At 42.2% G+C, this 24,585-nt stretch overlaps 1 protein-coding gene across 2 annotated transcripts; it reads right to left on the bottom strand.

Annotated features, from left to right (window-relative positions):
* Positions 1-607: 607 nt before the first annotated feature.
* On the bottom strand, positions 608-22,824 carry LOC306706309 (casein kinase I-like). Of its 2 annotated transcripts, XM_079173330.1 has the most exons (11): positions 22,711-22,824; positions 14,942-16,104; positions 14,609-14,678; positions 12,996-13,144; positions 12,665-12,899; positions 10,734-10,819; positions 10,544-10,628; positions 10,247-10,395; positions 7,657-7,737; positions 3,807-3,913; positions 608-1,838 (listed from the first exon to the last, which is right to left on the bottom strand). In XM_079173330.1, the coding sequence occupies exons 2-11, from the start codon at positions 15,254-15,256 to the stop codon at positions 1,784-1,786; spliced, it is 1,332 nt and encodes a 443-aa protein (XP_079029456.1). In that variant the 5' UTR covers positions 15,257-16,104; positions 22,711-22,824; the 3' UTR covers positions 608-1,783. The 2 variants fall into 2 exon arrangements, with proteins under 2 accessions (XP_079029456.1, XP_079029457.1); XM_079173331.1 differs by lacking the exon at positions 22,711-22,824 and having other exon boundaries at positions 10,247-10,392; positions 14,942-15,134.
* Between the last annotated feature and the right edge of the window lie 1,761 nt (positions 22,825-24,585).

Genomic DNA, 24,585 nt, shown 5'->3' with positions numbered 1-24,585 from the left:
AGCAGAGCAACCCCCCAATACCCTTCATCAGATCATCAGACTGAATTGCCATTTCATTTCATTGAATTGTTCAACAAACTGGAGATGTAGACAGAAAAATTCAGAGTTCTGAACAAGACTACGACCAATAAGGATCAAAATCCAGTTTACAATGTGCTTCTCTTTACAGTGACTGGTAGCGCCTCACTATCCTGGCTGCAGGCGCTTAGTATTCCATTTAGTCTGCTTAGCCCTTTTCTGTCAGTTCAAGGCCTTCATGCTTTCTCATAAATTGATGTTTCATTATGTATTTGCGTAAAGCACTCACTAATAGTCGTAGATAAACTTTTAATATTACATGACACTCTCCAGCTAGATCTGTACATGGTTTTATCCTGTACCAGTTATTTCTGGTGTGGCAACCGTAATCTCAACAGGAAGGGACCGACAAGACTTCTCTGGTAAAGCTTTACAATTATCCTTCAGTTCAGATTCTCCAGACCCGTGTCCTGACCCGCCTGTATGATCACACTGTATCCTTAGTTAAGGCCAAGTTAAATGATGTACTCCAACATAGGCACAAATATCAAATATCAAAACACTGAAACAAACATTGTTCACGATTCCCTTACATAAAGATCAGCTTTTATTTTGTTTGGTTGTTTTTTAATGGAGTTATCCGACTTTCCATCCTCCAACCCAGAGAGAAAGAGGAAAAAATAAAACAGAAAATTAAAATTACAAGTTATTAAAAAAAAAAAAAAAAACATTTTCAGGAACACACTCCAAGCTACAAAACACAAACTTTTCCAACGCATATAGACAGAAAAAAAATAAAAACAGGATCCAAATTGTAGACAGTTTTTTAGTTACAAATTAAAACAGGAAAAAGCATTGCTTTCACATAAACATCTTTTTAACTTTTGATTCTTGTGGTTGTGAGGGGTTTCCTCTGAGGGTGAATGTGTCTGAGAAGTACACTGAGCCCAGTCTGTTGCAGGAAATAGACCAAGCCGCTCACGGTATCTTCCATTGACCCTAGAGAATAAAAACTTTATAGACTATATGCGAGACCTGCATCTTTTTGTCCATGAAGTCTCTTTATGATGAGCTCGAGAACGTGTGCAGCGTGTTTGTACATATGTGTGTGTGTGTGTGTTTGTTTTGTGTGCACGTGTGGTCCGACAGTCTCATTGCTTCCAATCTTTTTTGTTGTTCTCTCTTCTGTATCTCCTCAGAAATACACTTTTCTCTCTCTCTCATCTGAACCAGCCAATAAGGAAGAAATAAACCAAAACCCCCAAAAATAGAGAACTAGCCAGTCTGCCATTAAACCAGCTGAATCCAGTCTGTCAGCCAATCAGCTTGCCTTTTACAGTCTATCAACTGTTTTCATTTGTGGTCACTTGTTTCCCCCCCAGCAGTTTGTGTTGATCCAGTTTCAGTTCAGTTTGTGACCATAAATACAAGAAGACTCCTGGTGCAGCTGGTCCACAGTTAAAGCTCCCAGGTGGAACAGCAGAACTCCGCCTGTCCGGTCGTTCCAGACCAGTAGAAACCAGTAGATCAGCTTTGCAAACATATCCTGCTGCCCGGTGGGCCCAGCCAGTCCAGCCGACTCAAGGTAAACTACAGGACCTCCAACAGCAGGGTAGGAGGGTCAGAGGGGGAGTGGGGGAGGGGGAGGGGGAGGGGGGGGGGGGGGGGGGGGGGGGGGGGGGGGAGAGGGTTACATGAAGAGGGCTCGAGGAAGAGACGGAGAGAAACCACAGAGAGACCAGGGCTTCCCTCTCCTCTCTCCTTTTCATTTGTGTCTCTGGAGAGCTTTCCTCTTCCTCCTCTTGAAGAAACAGCAGCACCTGCAACACACGTCAAACAGTCTGTCATTTGTTATCATGGCATTTGAAGTAACCATGAATTTTGTGAATTAAAACGTGGAAACTCCAGTAAGACCTCTCATGAAGCTAATCAATAACAATACGGATGATAATACAACTGTATTTGTAAAGCACCTCTCATACAAGAAATACAGCACAGAGTGCTGAAACATAAAGGAAGGCAGAGATGGAATGAACATTACAGAAACTTCAGCGGAGGTAACCAGCTTCTTTGTCTTGCCGAGGGTGTAACCTCACCACAGCTCTTATCTGAACACTGTGGACACACACACCAGTCTGTGTCCACATGCAATCAGTACCCACACTTAGAGCATGCAGCCACACATCAGCACATAGACTGCATCAAATCAAGGAAAATACAACATTTCAAAAGAATTGCAGCAGTGAAAATAAGACGCACTATAAAATAAGATCAGAATGAAAACATGAACAAGTGCACTAGTGTTACTAGCTTTGTATACTGTGGGTGATGGGGTCTTACATGAACACAAACCGTACAACCCTTTAACCCTTCCTAGAGATGCACTGATACCTGCCCACACAGATATACCTCCCATATCAGAGCACAACTAACACATATAGAAATATTCCAACGCTATTCATTTTGAAGTGTCAGGTCGGATTCACAGACAAACAAGTGTAGGGTTGAAACTCCTTTAATGTTTTGAATAACGTGAACCAATCAACGCACAGCAGCTACTGGTGAGAAGATTTCTATGCATGCATTCCAAAAGTAAGACGATCGTTTTAAAGAGGAGTGCAACGGCAAACCAACAACTCCTTCATAACGTTTAAGACCATGTAGAGTAGGAAAGCGGTAGACAAGCTAGACTTCAGCACCCTGTAGCAGTAGCCTGAAGGAAACATGCTGCAGGGCTGTCACTATGAAAATACAAGTATAGCCATGTGCTGTTTATCTCACAGCCACTCGACCTCCGTGCTAAAGACGCTAGCGTGGCTAACAAGCTTCTTATCGGCCGTAACACAGAGGGACATCTCCACCATTATTACATATTCATATGGAGTGTTAACCTCAGCGATTACCTCAGTGTCTGAAGCCGATACCAATATAGGATCGGATCAGTCTCATCTCTAGTTATGTCACATCGCAGATTTCTTCTTCTGTGGTCACTGAATTACTTGAACTGGCTTAGTTGGAAAAATATGATATCGCATCACTTCCATCCACCAATCTTTTTTTAGCAATACTTAAATCAAAATGTGATGGTAGTTTCGAGGTTCTCTTCTTCCAGTTGGAATCAGACTCCTCCCACACGCCACTAAATAAGCAGAGCTTTTGTCTGTAATGTCGGGTTTGCATTAGAGGTGGAAGCGCCGCGATTTCCAGAGAAGCGAGTGCGGCGCTAATATTGAATGTTAGCAAAAAAAACCCATAACAAAGCACTTCTGTAGAATGAGTCTGCACTGTCACCATCCTGTTAGTGCAAGGTCAACACTTCCTGAAGCACTGCTTTTGAGAGCCACAGGAAGTCACACTAACGGTCACATGAGCAACTCCGCCTAGGGTTGTTAATACCTGGTTTGTTTTTACTACATAAGTTAGTCTGAATCAAAATGATCAAATATAAGAGTTGCAGGTGTTGACATACTCTACACATATATTCTAGTAGAACTTGTGTGTGAGTTCATGGTAAATGGACTTGTACTTGTGTAGCACCTTTCCAGTCTTCCGACTGTCATTCCCCCATTCACACCCATTCATTCACTGATGACAGGGCCTAACATGCAAGGTGTCATCTGCCCATCAGAACTAACTAACCACTCACACACCTTCACACACCGTAACAGCTCTGGGAGCCATTTGTCTCGCCTAAGGACACATCGACATGGAATAGTGGAGCCGGGGATCGACCCGCTCTACTACTGAGCCACAGTCGCCTCGCCCTGTGTGTGTGTGTGTGTCCTTACTTGGTATCATCAGCCACCTCCACCTCTGCATTGGCTGTGATTGGTGCGTTGGAGTGTCCTGCAGTGGGGTCGTCTGTATTCAGCTCCCCATTGGTGGAACTCATCACCTGGAGGTGACAAATGGAGGAGAGGAGGATGAGTACAGGCGTACCATCGTCCTATCTTGGTGGGGCAAAACTAAAAAAGAATTGTACTATGTCCACACTGAGACGGATACATTTGAAAACGTTGCTCATGAGTGAAAACAACATGCTTCTACACTTGTGTTTTCGGTTCATTTTTCAGAAGTTTTTTTTCTCTACATTGTAGCACCGAAACAATAGAAAAGCAGACATGTTCTTCTTCACTTCAGTTACCGTGCCGAGTCTCAGCTGGTCAAACGTCCATCTGTGTCCCGCTCTGCACCCTCACACAAGGAAAAGATTGTTTTCAAATGTAGCCGGCTTAACGTGGACTTAACAGTCCATAAGAGCTGTGACCTCCAGGGAAGCGTCACACTCTACAGACACAGGCATTGTCAACATTCATTTTGCTGCCATGCAAAAAAAGCAACACCTCTGCTTTATGACTTATAACAAAAAGCAACAACTACTTTTTGGCCTTGAAATGTTTTAACTTCACTCTGAACAGCTGTTCTGACATCACATGCATGCTTTTGAACATTTCCCTTCCCTTCAGTGTGCCTGACATTGCTGAAATGTGTTTTTTTTTTTGCCAAAATATCAGGTTTGTCCACTCCCTGCAAATACTGCAGAGGCTTAAAGGGCCAGTGTGTAGATTTAGGGGGGTTTATTGGCAGAAATCGATTATTCATAACTATTAATGTGTTATCACCTGAAACATTTTAAGATCTGTACATATAACGCAACACAGACGTATTCCAAAAGCAGGTTGAAGCACTGGTGGGCCGTCAGGGCCTTCAAAGCCTTCTCTGCTGGCCTAAACAGAATCACAAAGTTATAACTATTTTATAATCTTTCTTAAATACACTACATGTATTATAATTTATAAAAATATTTTTCCCATCATCTTATTTTCTCATTGCACAGCTACTGTCTTCCTCAGTTGCTCTGCTTCAGTGCAGCTTGTTTTAAGTAGAGCTTTTATCCAATCAGATTTTACCTCTGTGTCTCTAGGTAGAAGAGAGGCCCCAGGCCTGCAGACTCACCAGTGAATCCATGTGCAGTTTAAGTGAATGGGGACGATATTGTTGATTGTCATAGTCTTCAACCAATCAGATCTTTAGTTTGACATATTGGGTGTATTTCTTTGACGTGTCAGAGCTGCTAGCTGGCCTACAACTACATCAGCATTAACACGCAGCTCAGTTTTCAGGTGCAGCTCTGCAGTGAGGTGCAGCGCGTGCTGTGATTGGTCAGTGGGCGAGCACGTGACTATAGTGAAACAAAACTTAAGGTAGCCAGCAAAGCTTAGTCGTAGTAGAAAGAGTTCAAATTGAAAGATATGGAAGAAATTATGAAATTTTTTGCATTTTGCTTGGTGTAGATTTTTTTTTTTTTTTACCTAGCTTTGTTTTTTAACACTCAATGGCTGAAGGAGGAGAAATGGATTTGTGAGTTGGGATTTAACCGTTGGATTAAACTCTTTGTCAACAAAGAAAGGAGGATGGAGTTTGTCTTTAAGTGAACAGTATTTGGTAAGTTAACTGCGTTTGTTTTTTTACATCTGATATCTGAATGGCCCTCGAGTGTGTAGCAGAATGCGTGTTGCTGCTGTTGTTTTCCCGTTTAGCTAGTTTAGCGTAGCCTCCCAGAACACACGTGCCGTGCCTCAGCTGTTTTTTGTTTTGTTTTTTTTTGTTCCGGGTTCAGAGGCCACAGACCGTTGTCTCCTACTTGAGAGCAAAAAACATTATATTTCCCACAATTTAAGCTTCTGCATTTTCCAAATGCACTAGTATTATTCAAACATATTGTTCGGTTCGTAAGCCTCGTACCGAACGGTTTAATACGAATACGTGTGTTCAGCTGCAGGACAGCAGTGAAGGCCCAGGTATAAAATGCACGGCCCGCCACTGGGTTGAAGGAATGAAAGAGGGAGGCTGTGTTCACACGGTCGAACCGTCCGCCACCGCTGGGAAACTTCTGATTTTGATACAAAGAAGCGAAAGGGAACAGTCGTTCCACTGTTCCATATTAAGATTGTTAATCAGAGATGGTAATGCACGGCTGCATGTAATAAGGAACATTAGTGGACATTTCCTTTAACCATGTTAACAGCTTAATAGTCATTTTGTCATTTTCGGAATAAGGGCAAAAAAACAGAATACTTTGTGCATGTTAACATAGTCAGTGACGAGAGACCATATATGAGGCATCAGGCATGTACACTACCTCTGGAAAAGTAAGCCTACAAGGAAACAACTGTGTGCAGCCAACGTCAGCTGACACAGGACAGCTACTAGTGCCTCAGATTGCATTGAATCCCAATATGTTTAGACATGGATTCTGTCATGTGCATTTCCCTCTGAACTGTGGTTTGATGATATAACAGGTCACCACTAACTGAAAACCATAGAATCAAATAAGAGCAATGGCAGGTATTGAGCTACATTTGGAGTTCTGGGTCCAGAGTGCCCGGCACAAGCCTAGATATAACAGAACAAAAAGCCAAATGCAAGCTGAACCTTTCTTTACCAAACTCCTATGTTACACACAGAGTTTATACACCAACTCGTATGATCTCAGCAATAACTATCAACGTATCTGTTCTGTCAATAGAGAGGCCAAGACACAACCTTCTGTCCCTTGTAGAGTCTCCATTATTTCAATGTGACAAAGGAGGTGCTAGTTTGAAAAACAATGCCCAAAATACACTAAGGTGGATGCATTCATTTAGAGTCTATATTACAATAGCCCCACAAGAGGGGATGACTGAGGTTCTGAGGAAACAGACTAGAGGTCGGCCCTGCTCCGTCTCGGAGAAGGTCATGCAGGCAGACAGATAGACAGGTAGGCAGACAGACAAGAAGCCAGCAGAGCTAACCCTTCCTCTCAGTACCTGGACGGACCCGCCCAGCCTATCAGCAGTGAGATGGGAGCCCAGCAGCTCTCGATTGGTCACTGGAGTGGGCTGCGACTCACTGCCTTTCCCCTCTGGAGACTAGAGGAGACAGGAAGCCGATCGCAGGAGGAACGAGAAGGGAGGAGGGTGGTGGTGGAGGGGAAAAGGTGAAAAGGATAGATAAGATGGAAGAGGAGGCATGCCATGGAAAGGGACGGAGACGGGGTGGAAAAGAGAAAATGAAAAAGCAGTGAGGCGAGGGAGAAGTGAGAAGACAGGGCCGATGGAAAAGAGGAGCAGTACGGTGAGGAGAGAGAAAAGAATGAGGAAAGAGAAAAGAAATAGTGAGTTCAGAGTCAGTATTTGGTGGAGGAGCAACAGGCGGGTGAGCACTCAAGTGTGCATTACAGTGAAGTGCACAGAAGGCTGTGCACAAGTGGAAGCCCCATGCAAAAGGGGAAGGAGGAGGTCTATTTTCAGTGTTTCCTCACCCTCACCTGTCTCAGACCCACAGAGCAACCTTTGTGAACCTGGACTGACATGTATTTGTGTTTATGAATGTAGAAGAAGCGGGGTATAACCACAACAAACCGCTCACTGTAGAATATGCAAAGACATTGATTGGGAAACTCATTTGTTCTGCTACAGAACGGGTTAGAATTATGTGCTCACATAACATCGACACATTTGAGCAAAAAGGATAATATTAGGGTTGTCCCTGAATCAGGATTCAGGACTTTGTGGGGGGGGGGGGGGTCATCTTCGGTATGTGAATGAAAACACCAACATAACCGTCTCCTAATTTGTTCAGAGTGAGTGTGTGTACCTGGTTTTTGGTCTGCGGCACTTTCTCTCGGTTGCTCGTCTGAAGTGGAGTCTCACTGGCCACCGGACCAATAGGAGTGGGCTAAACACACAGGAAGTCAGGTCAACATGGGATCAGAGTAAGGAAACAAGACGTTTCTTTATGTGGACTTATCCACCATTATTAATCTTACACATTCAGCCATTAAAAACTAGCCTAGAGGCGTGAGAGCGATGGCGCTGAATGTTGCACCGCTGAACTCAAATCTCACGTTAATTGCCACTCAACTCTATTCAGATTACAGTTCACACAGAAGCTTAAAGGAGGAGGAGGAAGTGTCTTTCTGGAGTAGAGACATTAATAACTTGGGTGCATCACAAGTCTCTTAAACTTGTGTCTTAGTTCCTCCCATCTGCGGTGCATGGAGAGACACAAGGAAACAAGTTTTTAGAGAAATGAGACATTCCTTTTCTCTGAAGCGACGTCTGTTTCTGATGAGGGCAGATCAGCTGATCACAGCTGGATCGGCTGTCAGTCAGCTTTAACAGCTGGAGAGACTTTAGATGGAGTTTGTGTCAACACACATGATCACTGTCCTTATACTAATAAAGACACAGTTATCTTCACTGTCATTAACAAACAACCTGCATTCTGTATCTGTACTGTGTCCATTCCTACTGGCAGAATACGTTTATATCATTTATTCATTATTTGATTGTGAAGTCATTATTTCATAACCTAGAATTTGATTAGTGTATGGAAATGATGATAAATTATGTTAAAAGTGTTTCTTGCTGACAGACTCTCCTTGGTCTCTTTGACTTGAATTCATTCATTCATTCAGTGTATATACTGCCAGTGGCGGGCCGTCAGGGCCTGCAAAGCCTTCTCTGCTGGCCTAAACAGAATCACAAAGTTATAGCTATTTTTTAATTTAATAATTTTTCTTAAATACACTACATGTATCATAATTTATAAAAATATTTTTCCCATTATCTTATTTTCTCATTGCACAGCTACTGTGTTCCTCAGTTGCTCTGCTTCAGTGCAGCTTGTTTTAAGTAGAGCTTTTATCCAATCAGATTTCACCTCTGTGTCTCTAGGTAGAAGAGAGGCCCCAGGCCTGCAGACTCACCAGTGAATCCATGTGCAGTTAAAGTGAATGGGGACGATATTGTTGATTGTCATAGTGTTCAACCAATCAGATCTTTAGTTTGACATGTTGGGCGTATTCTTTGACGTGCCAGAGCCTTCTAGCTGGCCTAGCCATAGGTGATTGGTCAGTGGGCTAGCGTGACATGTTGGGCGGTAACAATCCCAATATCTGCTGCCTCTGTTGAACATTTTAAGCCTCAAACGCATTAAAACGTATTCAAGAAATACAATTGTGGAGGCTCGACTGTCTTCACTGGCATCCATGAATCCAGAAGGACTTCTTACTGGAACTAAAACGCACGGATGTACTGAACAACGTGAGATTAAACTCTTTATTAACAAAGAAAGGAGGATGGACTTTGTCTTTAAATAGTGAGCAGCTTTGGTAAGTTAAATGCTTTTGTTTGTACATCTGCAGTAGCTTTAAGATGCTTGTTTATATATTATTATTTGTACAACTTGTTTTTATGAAGATGGATTTTTGTTTGGTTTTATATGTGATAGGAACTATTGTTACATCCAATGTTGCTCTGGGGACATATTTAGTCGGTGCCAGTGTTGCCAACTTGGCGACTTTCTTGCTAAATCTGGCAACTTTCCAAACCCTCATGGCGACTTTTTTTGTCAAAAGCTACTAGTGACAAATCTAGTGACTTGTTCTGGTGTTGTTGGAGACTTTTGTGGTATTTTGACTCTGACGTTAAAGCTCGTACGTTCTGCACTGTGTGAACGAGCAGCGGGTGCTGCCGTGAGCCTCTCCGCCGCGGTAACTCTCACAGCAGCCTCGCGCAGCAGTCCCAGCTGCAGTCAGAGCAGAGAGGAGACACAGTCTCGGCGTATTCTCTGCAGTTAGTGTATTTACAGGTGTTGGCTTCATTTTTACACAAAACAAATAATAACCGTAGCTGTGTTTCAGCTGCAGGACAGCAGTGAAGGCCCAGGTATAAAATGCACGGCCCGCCACTGATATAATGTATAATAAAAGTTAAATAAAAGATCATGAAAATAAATCTTTCTAATAAATGAAAAAAAGTTGTTTGTGGCCTTTTGTTTTTCAGACCTCAAAGTACCACAGATTTTTAACTAGATGGTGAATCAGAAAACAAATAAAATATGAAATTTAGGAATGATACACTTGAGTTGAATCTGGTCTGATGCTGAGATGCATCAGATCCGTCATAGCAGCTGCAGCAGCCAATCAATAACTGATCCAGTGAGGAGGTGTGTCGGTCACTAAAAGGCTGCTCCTCAGAGCAGAAAGAAGAACTTTGAGAAAGATGGCCTTCAAGATGACACACCAGAACAACTTCCGGTGCAAACAAGGAACGAGGAAGTATCAAATAAGAGACTTGGGATGCACCCCGTGACTACTTCAACGGTTCTCCAAATGATTATGCGTCAATGTTTGAACTGACCTCTCAACACTGACCCTGGCATAAACCCAGACCACACTCACCAGTGGCTTTCCAGTCCAGTCGTACTGGTAGTCGAAGATGTATCCGTTTCTGTCAAAGAGGTCCGTGAAGAGTTTCCTCAGATAGTCGTAATCTGGCTTCTCGAAGAAGTCCAGCCGACGCACGTACCGCAGGTAGGTGGCCATCTCTTCTGTTACATAAGCACAGGCACCAAACCCACACACGCACACATTCACACACAGACACAAGATTAGATCAACATATGCTAACCTGATCATAAATCACACTTGCACAGAAACGCAGACTTTTTCTTTGTGGAGGTGTGTGTGAGTACGAACCTGGGAAGCTTTCACAGAGGACCTCTATGGGTGTGTCTCTCTTCGTGTCTCCTATCTTCTGATAACGTTCTTTCAGAGTGTCAGCCTAGTGAAGGAAGGGACATTTAATCGTAACAGTAATGAAGGAGAAATGAAACAAAGATGTCTGAACTGATTAACACACTGGACGGTTGATCAACGGCCTCCTCACCTTGAGTCCCTGCCAAGGTAGGCTGCCTCGCAGGAAGTACATGAACATGTGGCCCAGAGCTTCCAGGTCATCCCGCCTGCTTTGCTCTGAAACACAGAAGCACAACAAAAGGCTTCAATTACTCTCAATCGCGACATGATTGATTGAAAGTAGCTGTCAAGCCCAAGTATGTGCATAGCAGGCCTGCATACTCAAGTGGGATGAGAACGTGACAGCTCTGACACTCCCCTCCCCCTTGTTTTTTAATACAAGAAATTAATAACCTACAATTTGGACCATCCATTGATGTTTTCAGCTATTTATTCAGCAAATACGTCAAACATTTTCTGGTTTCGGCCCCTTAAATTTGAGGATTTGCGGCTTTCCTTTATATTAAATAAATGACTGACTGACCTTGGTGAATGAAAAGCTAATTATTTAGCCACGATGAAAAAAAAGGAGAAACTAGAACGCCACTCTCAATTGACTTTTTGGGCAAAACGCCCTTCTTGAGCGCGTATGAATCCACGTCCGTGAGACAATATTAAAAAGTCTTTCCTGTTATTAATATCTACATCCAGCACCCAGTCTTTGAGGCCCAATAGTGAGTTGAGCACGTTGTGTCCATAGACTGTAAGTGGACGTAGTCGTCATGACGTCACCCATTCGTTTGTGACTAAATGAATATCATGGTGTATTGTGACTTGAAACAACAAACTCATGTTTACAATGTTTACTGAGGTAATAAATCAAGAGAGAAGTAGAGTCATTTTCTCATAGACTTCTAAACAACCAGAGGAGTCGCCCCCTGGTGGACATTAGAGAGAATGCAAGTTTCAGACACTTCTCCATTGTCTTCACTTTTCAGACCTTGAGGTTGCCGCCCGGTTGTGTCTTAATTTCGACCTCCTTTTGACCCTTTGCTAAGCCCCGCCCCCAACTACCACACTGTCACTAACTGCTCTCTGAATGATTATCATCCATGCGATTTCAGAGAGAAGCAGACAGAACGGTCTACAATATGTTTGAAGGATATATCCAGGATGTCAAACTGATTCAGCAGTGAAAACAGGTCAAAAAGATAAAAGATAGGAGCTAAAGCTACATGTCAAAGTGTAAAAGTGAACCACCACATCACCTTGTGATCCAGACAGACGACAATGAAGTTAAAGAATAAGACTGTTCCTCTTTATACACTGTTACAATCATTAAAAAGCAGAAGAAGCATGTGTAGCTTCTGTAACTAGTGTACCATAGAAGTGCTAACGATAGTTAATGATGTTCTCATGTACTCTTCTAATATTAGCTATATAAATCTCCTCCCAACCTCTCCGGGTAACGAGTATCACTATCACACGTTTAACCATGACAAGCTCCAAATCCACTAAACCAGCCTGAACATGAAGAACATCTGAAACCACTGATGAGAGTCTATGGAGCAGAGCGGGATAGTTGTTGGGACCTGGTCGGAGCTGGACGATGCTACGTTATGATTGGCCAGTCTGCGTTCAAGGGACTGGATTTAGCAAAGGGTCAATTACGGAGGGGATTTCTCACCATTATCCAATATGTTCTAGATTAATCAAAACAGTAATTGACATATTACTCTACAATAATAACAATAAATTAGTTGCAGCCCTTATCATTTTCTCTCTCTTTGGCCTTCGCCATGTGCCTCTTTCTTGCCACTTGCCGTGGCGTGCATCGACATGTCGCCAGTGGTGGGATTTTACAAAGAGAAGAACATACATATGGGTGAATTGACGCTGTTGGCTACAATGCCTTGAAAAGCAAATGAATTAGGTCAAACTTTGTGACACTACTTTCAGTAGATCGCTGCTGCTGCAGAAGCCAAACACGGCTAAAGTTACATCAAAGAACAAGCTAATGTTACTGTGATTGCGTTAAAGAGTTGTATATGTGTGCACATGCATCATGGCGGAGCAGCTCACCTTTCCCCAGATGTGTATTGATGCTCATATATCTTGCAGTTCCAGTCAGACTCTTGTGTTCTCTGTATGGGATGTGTTTCTTGGTCTCTGGGTCTATGTATTCTTTCGCCAGGCCAAAGTCTATGATGTGGATGGTGTGTTGCCGTTTGGAGCCAGGTCGGCCCACCAGGAAGTTTTCAGGCTTCACGTCTCGATAGATCAGGCTTCTGGTGTGGACAAACTCCATACGGGTTATCTAAGGGAGAGGACAGGAGCGAAGATGCAGAGCTAAGTAATCCAGCACTAAACTAAAAGTGTTTTTGAGATTTCAAATAATAAAAAACGTTTTTACCAGTTGTATGGCTATCATAAGTACAGTCTTTAGAGAGAAGGTCCGGTCACAGAGGTCGAACAGATCTTCTAAGCTTGGTCCCAGTAGCTCCAGAACCATAGCATTGTATTTACCACACGGTCCAAAGTAAAACACCTGTGGTACGCCCTCTGGATGAACAGATAAAGGAAAGTCAGAACACATTTATGTATAAACGGCATACATTGATCAATGATATCGGTGAGGGGAGGTGCCTGCGCAGAGTCCAAAAGATAATAGCCGCTTCGACCCCTGTTGCCATCTGGCAAGAAATACAGATGTATGTGCTGCCGTACCACCAGACCACAGAGCAGCTTCTTTTCTCAGGCTGCGAAACTCCGAAATTCATCCTCCACCATAAAACTAGAATTACCGCCTCACGGGTATATGCATCGGCCAACCTGTCAAGTTCCAGTTTACATCCATGTATGTCCAAAATATCATAACTTAATCATTTTGTTTTGTGAGGTCACAGTGATCAATACCAAAATCGACTCAGTTAATCCTTGAGTCCAGGTGGACGTTTGCGCCAGCTTTGAAGAAATTCGCCTGGAGGCACTCGAGATATTACAAGAATGGTACAGAAAGTGACCTTGACCTTTGACCTTCACCATCTAATCTGGTCATTCCTGAGTCCAGGTGGACACACACGTGATGCAACTTCGCCAAATAGGACATTTCACAACACACACAAACAACTATCTCAATGCAGGAAACAGGAAATCATAGTAATCGTAACTTCTTCAATTCCTATTGTTTTGAAAGCGTGACTTCTAAAAGTGCAGTGGATCGGTTAATCCCGACATCCCTAATTGCAATATTAGTAGTTTATACAACAAAAGATCCTGTATCCTGCCACGCTAAATATTGCGATACTATGCTGTAACAATTTGTGTGTGTGTGTGTGGTGAGGTGAGGTGAGGCTCCATCACACTCGGTAAAACATGAGAGCAGAAGATATTAATGATATGGTAAAATGATTGCAGTGGTGCATAAAAATAGGGTAAACAGTGGCCATCAATGCGATTTTTCCGATACCCAGCCCTCCTCAATACTGTGCCTGATCACCTCCTGTGGAGACACACACAGAGGACTGAAGCTGCTGCTCTGCATGCTGTTGTATTCTACTTTATGTGGTGCACAAGAGACCCAGGGTTCAATATCAAGTACCAATTCTTCTGGCTAGGTCATGAGTTCCAAAGAAATTAATTTGTCTGGTTGGAAACCCATCCAGTGGTCTTGAGTTTGTTCGCGGCACGAAAAACACATACTGGTTTGTGTCGGCACAATGAGGGGATAGCATGAACCTCCCACGTGTTACAGTGGAAAGAAAGTGTGAAGTAGGAAATGGCTGCCGACATCCTCACAAAGTCTGCATTGCATTGGGAAACAGGGATTCTAAATTGGGCAAAAACGGGATAATAAGCAGAAAATGAAGAGACAAAAATGGCGCTACTCTTTGAGAATTATGCTAAAAAACATAACTTAAAAAGTCTTATTTGCTTAGTTGACATTCGTGTTGATGCGATGGACAGCCAACTTCATTATGAAATTTGCTCATATGCAAAGCTTTCAATCAAAATGCTGATTCTCACCTGAACTTCCCAGCTGTTTGTAGAAGCGATATTCTAGGTGGAGCTGTGGCGCCCGCGACTTGATAGGCTCCTACAAAAGAAGATAATGTTTAAATTACAATCATTCTTTCGTAACACAATTCATAGTATACAATTCATAATACACGTTTTTTTCAGGGCAATCCAACCCAAATTTTAAGTTCGAAGAATATAATGGAATGAAACAATTTTTTGTCCCTTTCAAGTGCGAATCATTTTATTCTGAAATATGGATTAATAATTGTTCTTCTCACTATTAAACATCGTAAAGTGTGTTGCCCTACGATACTATAAAATAGATACAAACTATTTTACCAGTTTGATAGCCACGTATTCATTGGTATACAGGTTCTTTCCAAGTCGCAGCTCTCCAAAGTTCCCACAGCCGATCTTCTTTCCGACGCGGAAGTTTGGTCCGACCATCAGAACCCCGGAGTTGGAGCTGGCCCCCCGGCCACCGTGCCCTGATCGACTCCCCGTCTTCCCAGGCATCCTTTTCCCCTCCTCAGTCTCCGCCTTCCCTCCACCTCCGCCTCCACCACCTCCTCCTCCTCCTCCTCCTCCACCACCACCACCTCCTCCTCCTCCTCCACCACCTCCTCCCCCTACTCCTCGCTTGTCAAAGTCCATCAGTTTGTGGTAGCCTGGTCTCTCCACGGTTAAGCCGATTCCATGCAACCAAAACAACTACCAAAACAATTGCCTAGCAGCTTTGCTGTTAGACGTGAGGGTGGTCTGGGCTGGGCCAAAATGCAACTTAAACTGGGCAGGGTTTAGTTGAACTTGAGCTGGGGGGGGTGTGGGGGGGGGGGGGGCTTAAACTGAAGTGGGACAGATGTGAGATGAATTCAAAGAAAAGAAGTGGCTATCAAAAAGAACCGGAGCCGAGTTAGAAAAAGCTAGAACCAAGAAAAAGTGCTGAGTGCTGATGAGAGTGAAAGAAAGCAAAAGCTGATGATTTTGGGGTGGGGTGGATAGATGACTAAATGAAAGAGAAATGAAAAGATGACGGGGTGAGGGGGCACCACTACCAACTAGTTTATACCCCCTTGAAGGGGGCCAGAGATGGTGATGGAGGGGAAGAGTATAATGGCCTGATCAGTCACCATACGCGGCTAGCCATATGCTAACATGCTATATGAAACTGGGAAGCCACGCTAGCTTCAGGATCAGACAAACCAGTCCACCATGACAACAGCCTGCTTGTCAGCACAACACCCATGCACCCAACCTCAGAACAGACTTTGACAGCAGAAAGTGTTCAGAGGTAGAAAAGTATTTCAGAAGTTACCCTTTCTTGCATCCGATATTTAGGTACGACTAAAAACTTTAGGCGTGTGATTTATTGCCATAAGTCTTAGTTGGCTTTAGAGCATGTGATCGTGTAAATGCTGGACCTCTGTACTTGTCCACTGTCAGAACACCAGGTGAAGCTTTGGCCCCCGGGTGTTCAGAACGCGGAAGTTTCAACGTACCACCTGAAAGACACAGAAAAAACATGAAATGATGTTATATTTGAATACTTAATGTGTAGCACAGTACTTTGTACGTCACCACACCAGAAATGTTGTAGTCGATACCAATACCTGGTAAATGATTGATACATGATAATGATAACGTTATAATCTACCTTTGCGCAGTACAATTTTATATTGCAAAGAGCTTGAACGCATCATAATGTAACTCAATGCAACCTCCGCAGGTTAGCTCCGTTATTTAGCCAAGCAACACTGTGATGCTCATTGGCTGCTAATAGCTAACAGCTAACGTTAATTGGCTCCCCTTCTGCCGATTACAACACAGATCTGTTATTCACAATGTCGACTTATCAGGGAAATGTTCTATTGTCCCCGGGATGACGGGGCGATGTTAGCCATGACTCAAGCCCTGAAGAACCAGTACCAGCCTCGGGCTTTCAGAATTTTAACTTGGTACCGAAGTATCGGTTTTCGTGACACCCCTAGTACTTTGAGACAACACGGAGCCATCATTGTTGGGCTTTCTGAAGTATTTCAGCTCAAAGGTAAAATGACAAATGGCTTGTATAGCCTGTAAACTGGCCTATTTAAAAGGACACCATAACAAATCCTTTTAGAGGAAAATATGTTAAATACCAAACAAATGACCTAAATATTCTGGTGTTGTGCAGAACTCCTTAGAAAGGAATCCCATTGTACTTGAGGAAAGATCTTTTAATAGATTCAGACATATGCATTTTAATAGTAATAAGAGTAAACCTTATCCATACAGCACCTTTTAAACAGCTTCAAGGAGGGATTTAAAAGACGTTACTCATTCTGCAAGCCTCAGATCTTCGTATCAATATCACATTTTACTGTAAGTGCTGACCTCAGATTATGTAGAAATAGATACGTCTACGTCAGATAGTGTGTAGCAACTAAAATTGCAGAAGCGCAAAAACGTCATGGAGGCAATAAGCAGTTCAGGGATATTAAAGGGGACCAGAGAGCAGGCCAACAAGTTGTGAGTGAACTGATTCCCTGACTAAATATATTTCTTGCATTCAATAAGCATTTTGCATTTTAGTATGAAGGTGTTTGTATTTAAAAATCTACAAGAGAACCCAAGTGACAGCATTTGACCTCCCTAAAACCAGGCCAATCTTCCACCAGGAGGACAGGACATCTTCTAATAATAACACTCATCCTAGCTTCTCTCATTCCTTCCTTCTCTCCTCCCGCTTTTCCTCTGCACTCCCATTTTCCTTTTACATCCAATGAATCCCTTCTCCTCTGCTCAGACCCTCGTCTTCCTCTCCATGCTATAACCAGCTGGTAAATAGCAATGCATGTGTTTATCTGTATTTATTCGGATCTCTCCAACTATGCAGGTAGAAGATAAGACATCGCGTGTTCTTGCTTTATACTTCAAATATAACTTCCCAACTTCCATTATTTCTAAAAACACATCTTATTTGAGTCAACAAGTCAGATACATTACGTCAGTATTACACACACACATGCCGGGTATTTTTGTGCTAGATATACATTACACATAACTGCAGGGCAATTACTGAGACTGTAATTGCTGCAGAAAAAATGGAATCCTTAACTGCCACTCATAGTAACAATTTGAGCTACAATTGGTTGGGTCCTGTTCGCTGCCTTCTAAATGAACTTTAGAGGAGACCGATGGTCATCGGTTAATGGACTAGTCTTCCGACCAGTAAAATTTCTTGACACTACATGTCATCATTCACCCATTCAAACACCCATTCATACACTGATGACAGAGGCTAACATGCAAGGTGCCACCTGCCCACCAGGTATATAAACTAACGGACATTCAGATGAGCCAACACAGCTCCTGACCTCTTGTTGAGTGTCACATCATGGCTCTGCTGGTGGTTTTGTTCAGCCTCAGAATACTTTGTTGCAGGACAATTTGTTCGGAATAAATCAAATTACTGAAAATACGGCTGCTTTTTTCATTCCCCTTATATTTGGAGTAATTAAGATACTATGTAGTTATATGTCAGCTCAATAATGAAAAGGTAAGAAAGAATAACAGTTATATTACAGTAACCAAACAACATTTTGTAGTTTGTATTTTATCTGATACTTTACAGAATTTGAATCTAAAGTGTGATCAGGTAAACGTGTCCTCGGTTTCGGGTACATTAGTGCACCTGTTGCTTTCAGTCACTGCGAGCTTCTTCATCCGTTCTCTCCCTTTACAGTTTTGGTCTCTGTGCTGATTCTCAACACAGATCCATTGGCCCTTCAGATTTGAACTGTTGGATTGTGGGTATCTCAAGTGACACAAACATCAGCTTGTCCATTAGGGCTGTCACAATTGGCCAAAAATGCAAAAAATGCTAATATGCATTATTTTTTAAAACATGAGTTTGAACTATTAGAATATATATATTTGTGCGTTATGTCCATTGCACCGTGTGCTAACCGGTCGTGAGCGACGCAGCACTGAACTTTTGTGAGACGCCCTTTTTTATTTATTCCCGTTACTCGCTTTGAGAGGAAACCAGAAGTTATCTGTCAGGAGTTATATGATACCTCCTCATTGCATCTACATGAGTCAGAGGAGTCGAGGCAGACAGCCGCTGTAGTGCTTTTTTTATCTCACAATTGAATATAAATTTCCGAATATCTGGCAACCAAAGGCTAAGAATTGGTAGCCAATTTCAGAAAATGGTTGACCAGGTGACCTTTACCGTCGTATTACTAAGTTTAAGACAATGTGTCCTGAATTGAATTGGTAAATATTTTGTTGGCTGAATATCTGGTTGACTTCAAAAGATTGGCTGAAAAACAAATTGACTTGAAGTGAAACAGCCTCTCCTCTTATCACAAAACAGACCGTCAATGGGAATCTCTATTTCCTTTTTATGGAGGAAGTTCAGGCTGTTCAACTTCACAGTAATAGTTCAGTGCCCAAGGGTTTCTTGACCACTTCTTGACTGGAGATAATAGCCTGGAGGACACACAGATGAGGACACAGTGAGGAGGAGGAAATGTCTGAGATAGCGGAAAATGTGCAGTGTGTCAAAGCGTCTCCTCTGAAGTCATTAAGGGGAATGACCATGTGAACCCATGCTTTTAGGTGGGGTTCTATTGTGTTCGCTGAATTTCTACAGAATACCAGAATTACAGCACAAGGCTTGTAATGTACCACTGTGGTCTTACAAAACAACTATTACAGTCTGTTCAGATATTGACGTTCTGAATTCATCAAACTGATTTTACTAGAGGCGCACCACACAGGACATTTGTAGCTAATAACAGTTGTTAAATGCATGTTAAAATAAAGGCTGATGGCGATTCCATTCTATGAAAATATTGATTCAAGCAGACTTCTGAGCTATGTGCAACACAAACTTCACCTCATGTGCAGCTGCGTCGACTCTGACTTGACACCTGAGAACTTTAGAATTCGTTAATTATGCGGGAACGCTGCTCAGCTAAGTTTAACAAATGAGGAAATTTGTTTGCTCGGAATTTAGCAAACAGGTCTGTAAGATTTGCTAAAATCAGATTCTATAAAGACAAACAGCACTGTGCCCTGACTGAAGTCAGTCGGATTCCTGTAATTACATCCGCTGCAGCAGGTCAAACACTGGCTTTCTCCCCTCCCACAGAGGCCTCTGTCAGATTGAGCAACTGACAGCAAAAATCAATGCTACTGTATAGGCCATATAAGAGAATGGGTTAGGCCTGCTCAAAGCAAGAGGCAACATCACTCCCACACACTATCTTTGGCCTCAGCTAAAACAAGAACACAATCTAAACGGCAGAGGCCTTTGTTTTGAGCTAGATGTCTTTCGTCAAAATGGACTTACTGTACCAAAGCTGGTTGTTAAGCTGATACGAATGCTACGCTTCCACCTGTGCCGGACAGAATCTGACCTGTTTATTGCCAAGTACGTTACACACACACAAGGAATTTGACTTGGTGAATGGTGCATAACAATAAACTCAGTGCAATAGTATGAGACATCATTTTAAAATAGAAAAATATTAACATTTACAAAAAAATATAAGGATGTGCAAGGGTAGGAAATTGTCTAGGGGTGTCAGAGTCAGAGGGGGTCCTGGGCTTTGTTGCCCAACTGCAGAAGGAAAGAAACTGTTCTTATGGCGGGAGGTCTTGGCCCTGATGGACCGCAGCCTCCTGCCAGAGGGACTCAAGCAGTCTATGTCCAGGTGAGAGGCGTCGGCTACAATCGTTCTTGCCCCCCCCCAGGGTCTTGGAGGCGAACAAGTCGTGGATGTGTGGGACGGCAGATTGCAGCCAATCATTCTCTCAGCAGAGCAAATGATACGGAGAGACGATATTTATATATTTCAACAAAGTCTCTCAACAAATTATTGCCAAAGTTTGAATTTCTCTACTACATCCTCCTTTAAAATCAAACCATGCATTTAATTGGGAAATATGTTATGAAATAGCTTGGTATGAAAAACTATTTATTTTAAAAGTAGACATAAAATACCAGGAAGCCTTTAAACTTATCTTTGACCCGAGCACTTTATCCCTGCATCCCTTTCCTCACACTGATGTCTTAACATATGCTTTCAGGGTTTTTTAAGACTTTTTAGGAATCCTTGGATACCCGAACTTCTCTGAAAACTACTGTACACTGGAGATGGAGCATTGTGGGTTATATAGAATGCATGTTACTGATGACATCTCTTGTTGTTATATTAATTTATATTCACTGGTAACTATACTGGCAAATGTTCCTTATTTAATTTAGAAAACAATTGAAGCTCTATAGGTGATGACAATAGTATTTGTTAGGCACTGATATCAGGACACTAACCCTGGTATCCCATAGAGTCCTCGCCGGTAATGTTCTGGTTCCTATCTGACCACATCAAGCGGAGCAGTGAAAGTAGTTTACTCCACCCACTAACCTGCATGCAGCCACACACCCAATAGTATCCACTACACAAGCATGTCCACGGGCTACAAACCCCGACCCCAATTACCAAGCAACTGGGACAACAGATTCAACAGTTTCTCCACAAAAAAGACAAATCTGACTCACAGGAACTGTTTCTGAAATATGCCAATGTAGAGACTTGAAATCAGAAATCTGTGCAGAGCCTCTGTATCAGTCCTAACACACTATTTGCTTGGTGTATAAATTGTGTTCATATGTCACAAAAAAGTGAGTTTCATTCAGTGATCTATTGACAATGCAAATACACACAGCAATGAATGTTAACAAGGGGGACATACATGTGCAGGACTATGGTTACTGTATTTACAATTAGCCTCAATTCTAGCTTTACTCTACGGTTTTGATTTATGAATAATTAATTGGGTCCATGAAATCAAATTGACTGATACAAAACTTCCTCTGTAGAATTCCTGAGAGATTAACAAAAGAAGAATGGCCGTTGGCTAAAATGTCCTTAACATTGCTGTCTCAAATAAAAAAACAGTGTTGTGTTCCTTTCAGTAAATTTAAATTTAAGACCATCCACATTTGACTCTCTATCCTTTCCTCTATGGTGACTGAATGACTACTTATAATGCCCTATATTCATTGGTGTTAAGTACGGTATTACCATTTTTTTTAATGTATATTCCTGTTGAAGGTTTTCCATTGTATGCATCAATGGCCCCTTACAGTGTAACTAGCTCACGAGTGCATGTTAGTTAGCACTGATGCGTGTATCCTAATATTCAATGTGTTCTTTTCAAACTGTTCTCGGCAGACAGCACAGAGTCCTTGATGGGTTTTTAAAAGGAAACACAATGTAGCTGTACCAACATGGCCTGGTCTCACCACCCACACTCCAATGATCCACTTAGCTGCACCACCTCGTACTCGCTTCTATGAATGCCTCTAGACACCTGAGAACACCGAGTCAACCTGAGAGACTGCACCACTCTGTTCAAGACCGTCGCAAGCTGTCACCGTCTCATGTGTTTCAATGTGGAACAGAGAGCTGTGAAAGGGACGAGCTATCTGAGCCAAGGAGCAGGAGTTTGCTAATGGAGCTAACGTTAGCAGATACGACTGCAGCACATTTCCTCCTCAGAGGAGCAGAGGCTGTTCAATCTGTTCACTATACGTCTGCAATCGCTACCCGACGTTGGCTGGTAGCCTATTTTGTCAAATATAATAATGTGGTGTTATTACACATCAAACAATCAATCGAGCTAGTTAACGCAGGAAGTTAGGCTGAGGCCACAGTAGTTAGTGTGAGTGTTTGGCCTCGGTGTAGCTTGACAACCGTAGCTTCATTGAAACAAATGTGAAATAGTGAATGGAGAGAATGCAATAGCAAATGAAGCGAAGTAATATCGGAGAATACATCAACGGCGGTAGTAACGAGCAGCAGTGTACGCGATAGATGTGAACCTTATCAACAACTCGCTAGCCAGCTAGCGTTCACTAGCCTCTGTGTTCGTAACGAGACGTAGTCCGATAATAGACACAAACGTTGGCTAACATGTTAGCCAACCCGCTAACTAGCCAATGTTGGCTAACGCTGAATTTCTGCCCATACATATAGTCATTCATAAACGTAGCAAACGTAAGCGAATTCAACAAATACATGTGTGCAAAGTTGAAAAAAGAGATTACGTACCTAAAGAGATTCTATTTCTGTCGCTATTTGTCTGGCTTGGAATAAACTGTTCTTATTTTCTTCGTCTCGTTTTCCTGCTCATATCTTTTTCTGTGGATGTTTGGCTAACCAGCTGAAAAGCCTCGCCAGTGACTATAGCGGAATTTGCGTAGATGGGGATGTGTACGGCACGGCGAACGGCAGGGGCGAGCGTAAAGTGCTTTGAAGAATATTGACGGAAAATCTGTGTGCGCGGATGTGCGTCTGTGTGAGTGTACGTGAGAGGGGGTCACGCACACTTTGATTTGTGGAGAAGAGTTGTTTTTACTTTCACCAGCTCTTACTTTTTCATACTTTCTGTGTGTGAGAGAGCTTTGTTCTTTTAAATAATTGTATGCAAACTGGACAGCAGTACATTAATTACATTAATTACATTTCATAATATTATAATAATAACAATAATAAAGATCACAATAATAAGAATTATGCTAATAATAATAATAATAATAATAATATTTGGTTCCTAGTCTTTTAGACTTGTTGAAGTCTGTTACCCACAAACATAAAGCAGATTGAAATCCCCCCTGCTTGTGCTCTGCAGCCTTCACTTCTTGCTTGTTTTTTGTTTTGTTTTGCCTTCAGTTTGGTCTTAAGCAAGTAAATCACGGGCTCTTTTGGAGTGGCACGAGGTAAAGATTGGCCACCTAATATCGATGTGAACCAAGGCTGGATTAGTAACCGGGCAAAGAGGGCAACTGCCCCAAGGCCCCGGGTGCCCATAAAGCCCTACTTCCTCAGTTTGTCAACTGGTGGTTTGTACTTTGATTAACTGCATCTTTTTTAGGATTTTGCACCAATATCAACTAAAGCATGTCCTGCATTATCCTAATCTTATTACCTAATAGAGGGGCACTGTGTCACAATCCACAATAGTTTTAATTAAGACAAACATTTTGACTGTGCTTACAAGGTGCATATTCTTGCAAAATTGTCAATGTGCCAGTTTCGGACTACTGGTTGGATCGGCATATGATGAGACTTTAAATAAAAATAAATAATAAGGGCTAGGATGGACTATAGGGGTCCAGCACCAAGAATGATTGCATCGTGGTCCCCTATAAAAGGTTAATCCAGACATGTTGTGAACACCCTCAAACACTATCTAGACTCAAGGTCACTACTTTAACGCCGTAGTTTAATGTTTGATTTCAAATGTGTTTCATACAGAGCATTTTTTTTAAATGTGTGTCGGTTTATGGACTGCATATTTTCTGCACTATGTAAGTCATTAGCCAAATGAGCTACATGATTCAAGACTAGGTGCTCATCATTTGCTACTTTATTGTTATTGATGTAAATCTTTGACGAAACTGTCATGAGAGAAGATAAAAACACCATAAGATAAATTAAAATAATCCTTTAGTCCCACAGCCGGGACATTTGCAGGATTACAGCAGCATAGTGGATAGTGCAACAAGAGACATCAGTAGAAAACGAAACAAAAAAACAAGTACGTTAAATAGTCAAATGACAAAGATATGATAAATAAAAGTACAATATTATCAGATTGAGTGGTTGGATACACATTATTGCACATGTGAGGTAGTACAAAGTACAATAAAGCTATGATAAACTACATGACATGCATTGTTATTACCTTGTTGGGCCTAGTTCTGTTACAAAGTGTCATTTGTCTTTTTTGATTGGGTAGATAATAAAAAATGTCCTATTATTGTTCTAACATCAGCGTTATTGTTTGTTTTGGTGTACTTTCTACCATCTACTTTTCAACACTGCGGCTCATGTGCAGTTTCTTTTACCATTACCTTCAATGTGTGTCAGCTTATGTCAGTTCTTATAGGTACATGTCAGTGTGACCAGAGACGTCCTCAGTCA

This window comes from Pholis gunnellus (genome assembly GCF_910591455.1).
Source record: "Pholis gunnellus genome assembly, chromosome: 14".
NCBI lineage: Eukaryota > Metazoa > Chordata > Actinopteri > Perciformes > Pholidae > Pholis > Pholis gunnellus.
This window is presented reverse-complemented; position numbering and strand designations above follow the sequence as displayed.

Bases quoted from the DNA above. Each gene is read 5' to 3' on its own strand.
- LOC306706309 (XM_079173330.1), bottom strand. From the start codon at position 15,256: ATGGACTTTGACAAGCGAGGAGTAGGGGGAGGAGGTGGTGGAGGAGGA. The intron at 12,900-12,995 runs GTAAAAACGTTT...CCTCTCCCTTAG, and splicing joins TTATGATAGCCATACAACTG to ATAACCCGTATGGAGTTTGT. The intron at 3,914-7,656 runs GTACACACACTC...TGTCACCTCCAG, and splicing joins TGCCGCAGACCAAAAACCAG to GTGATGAGTTCCACCAATGG.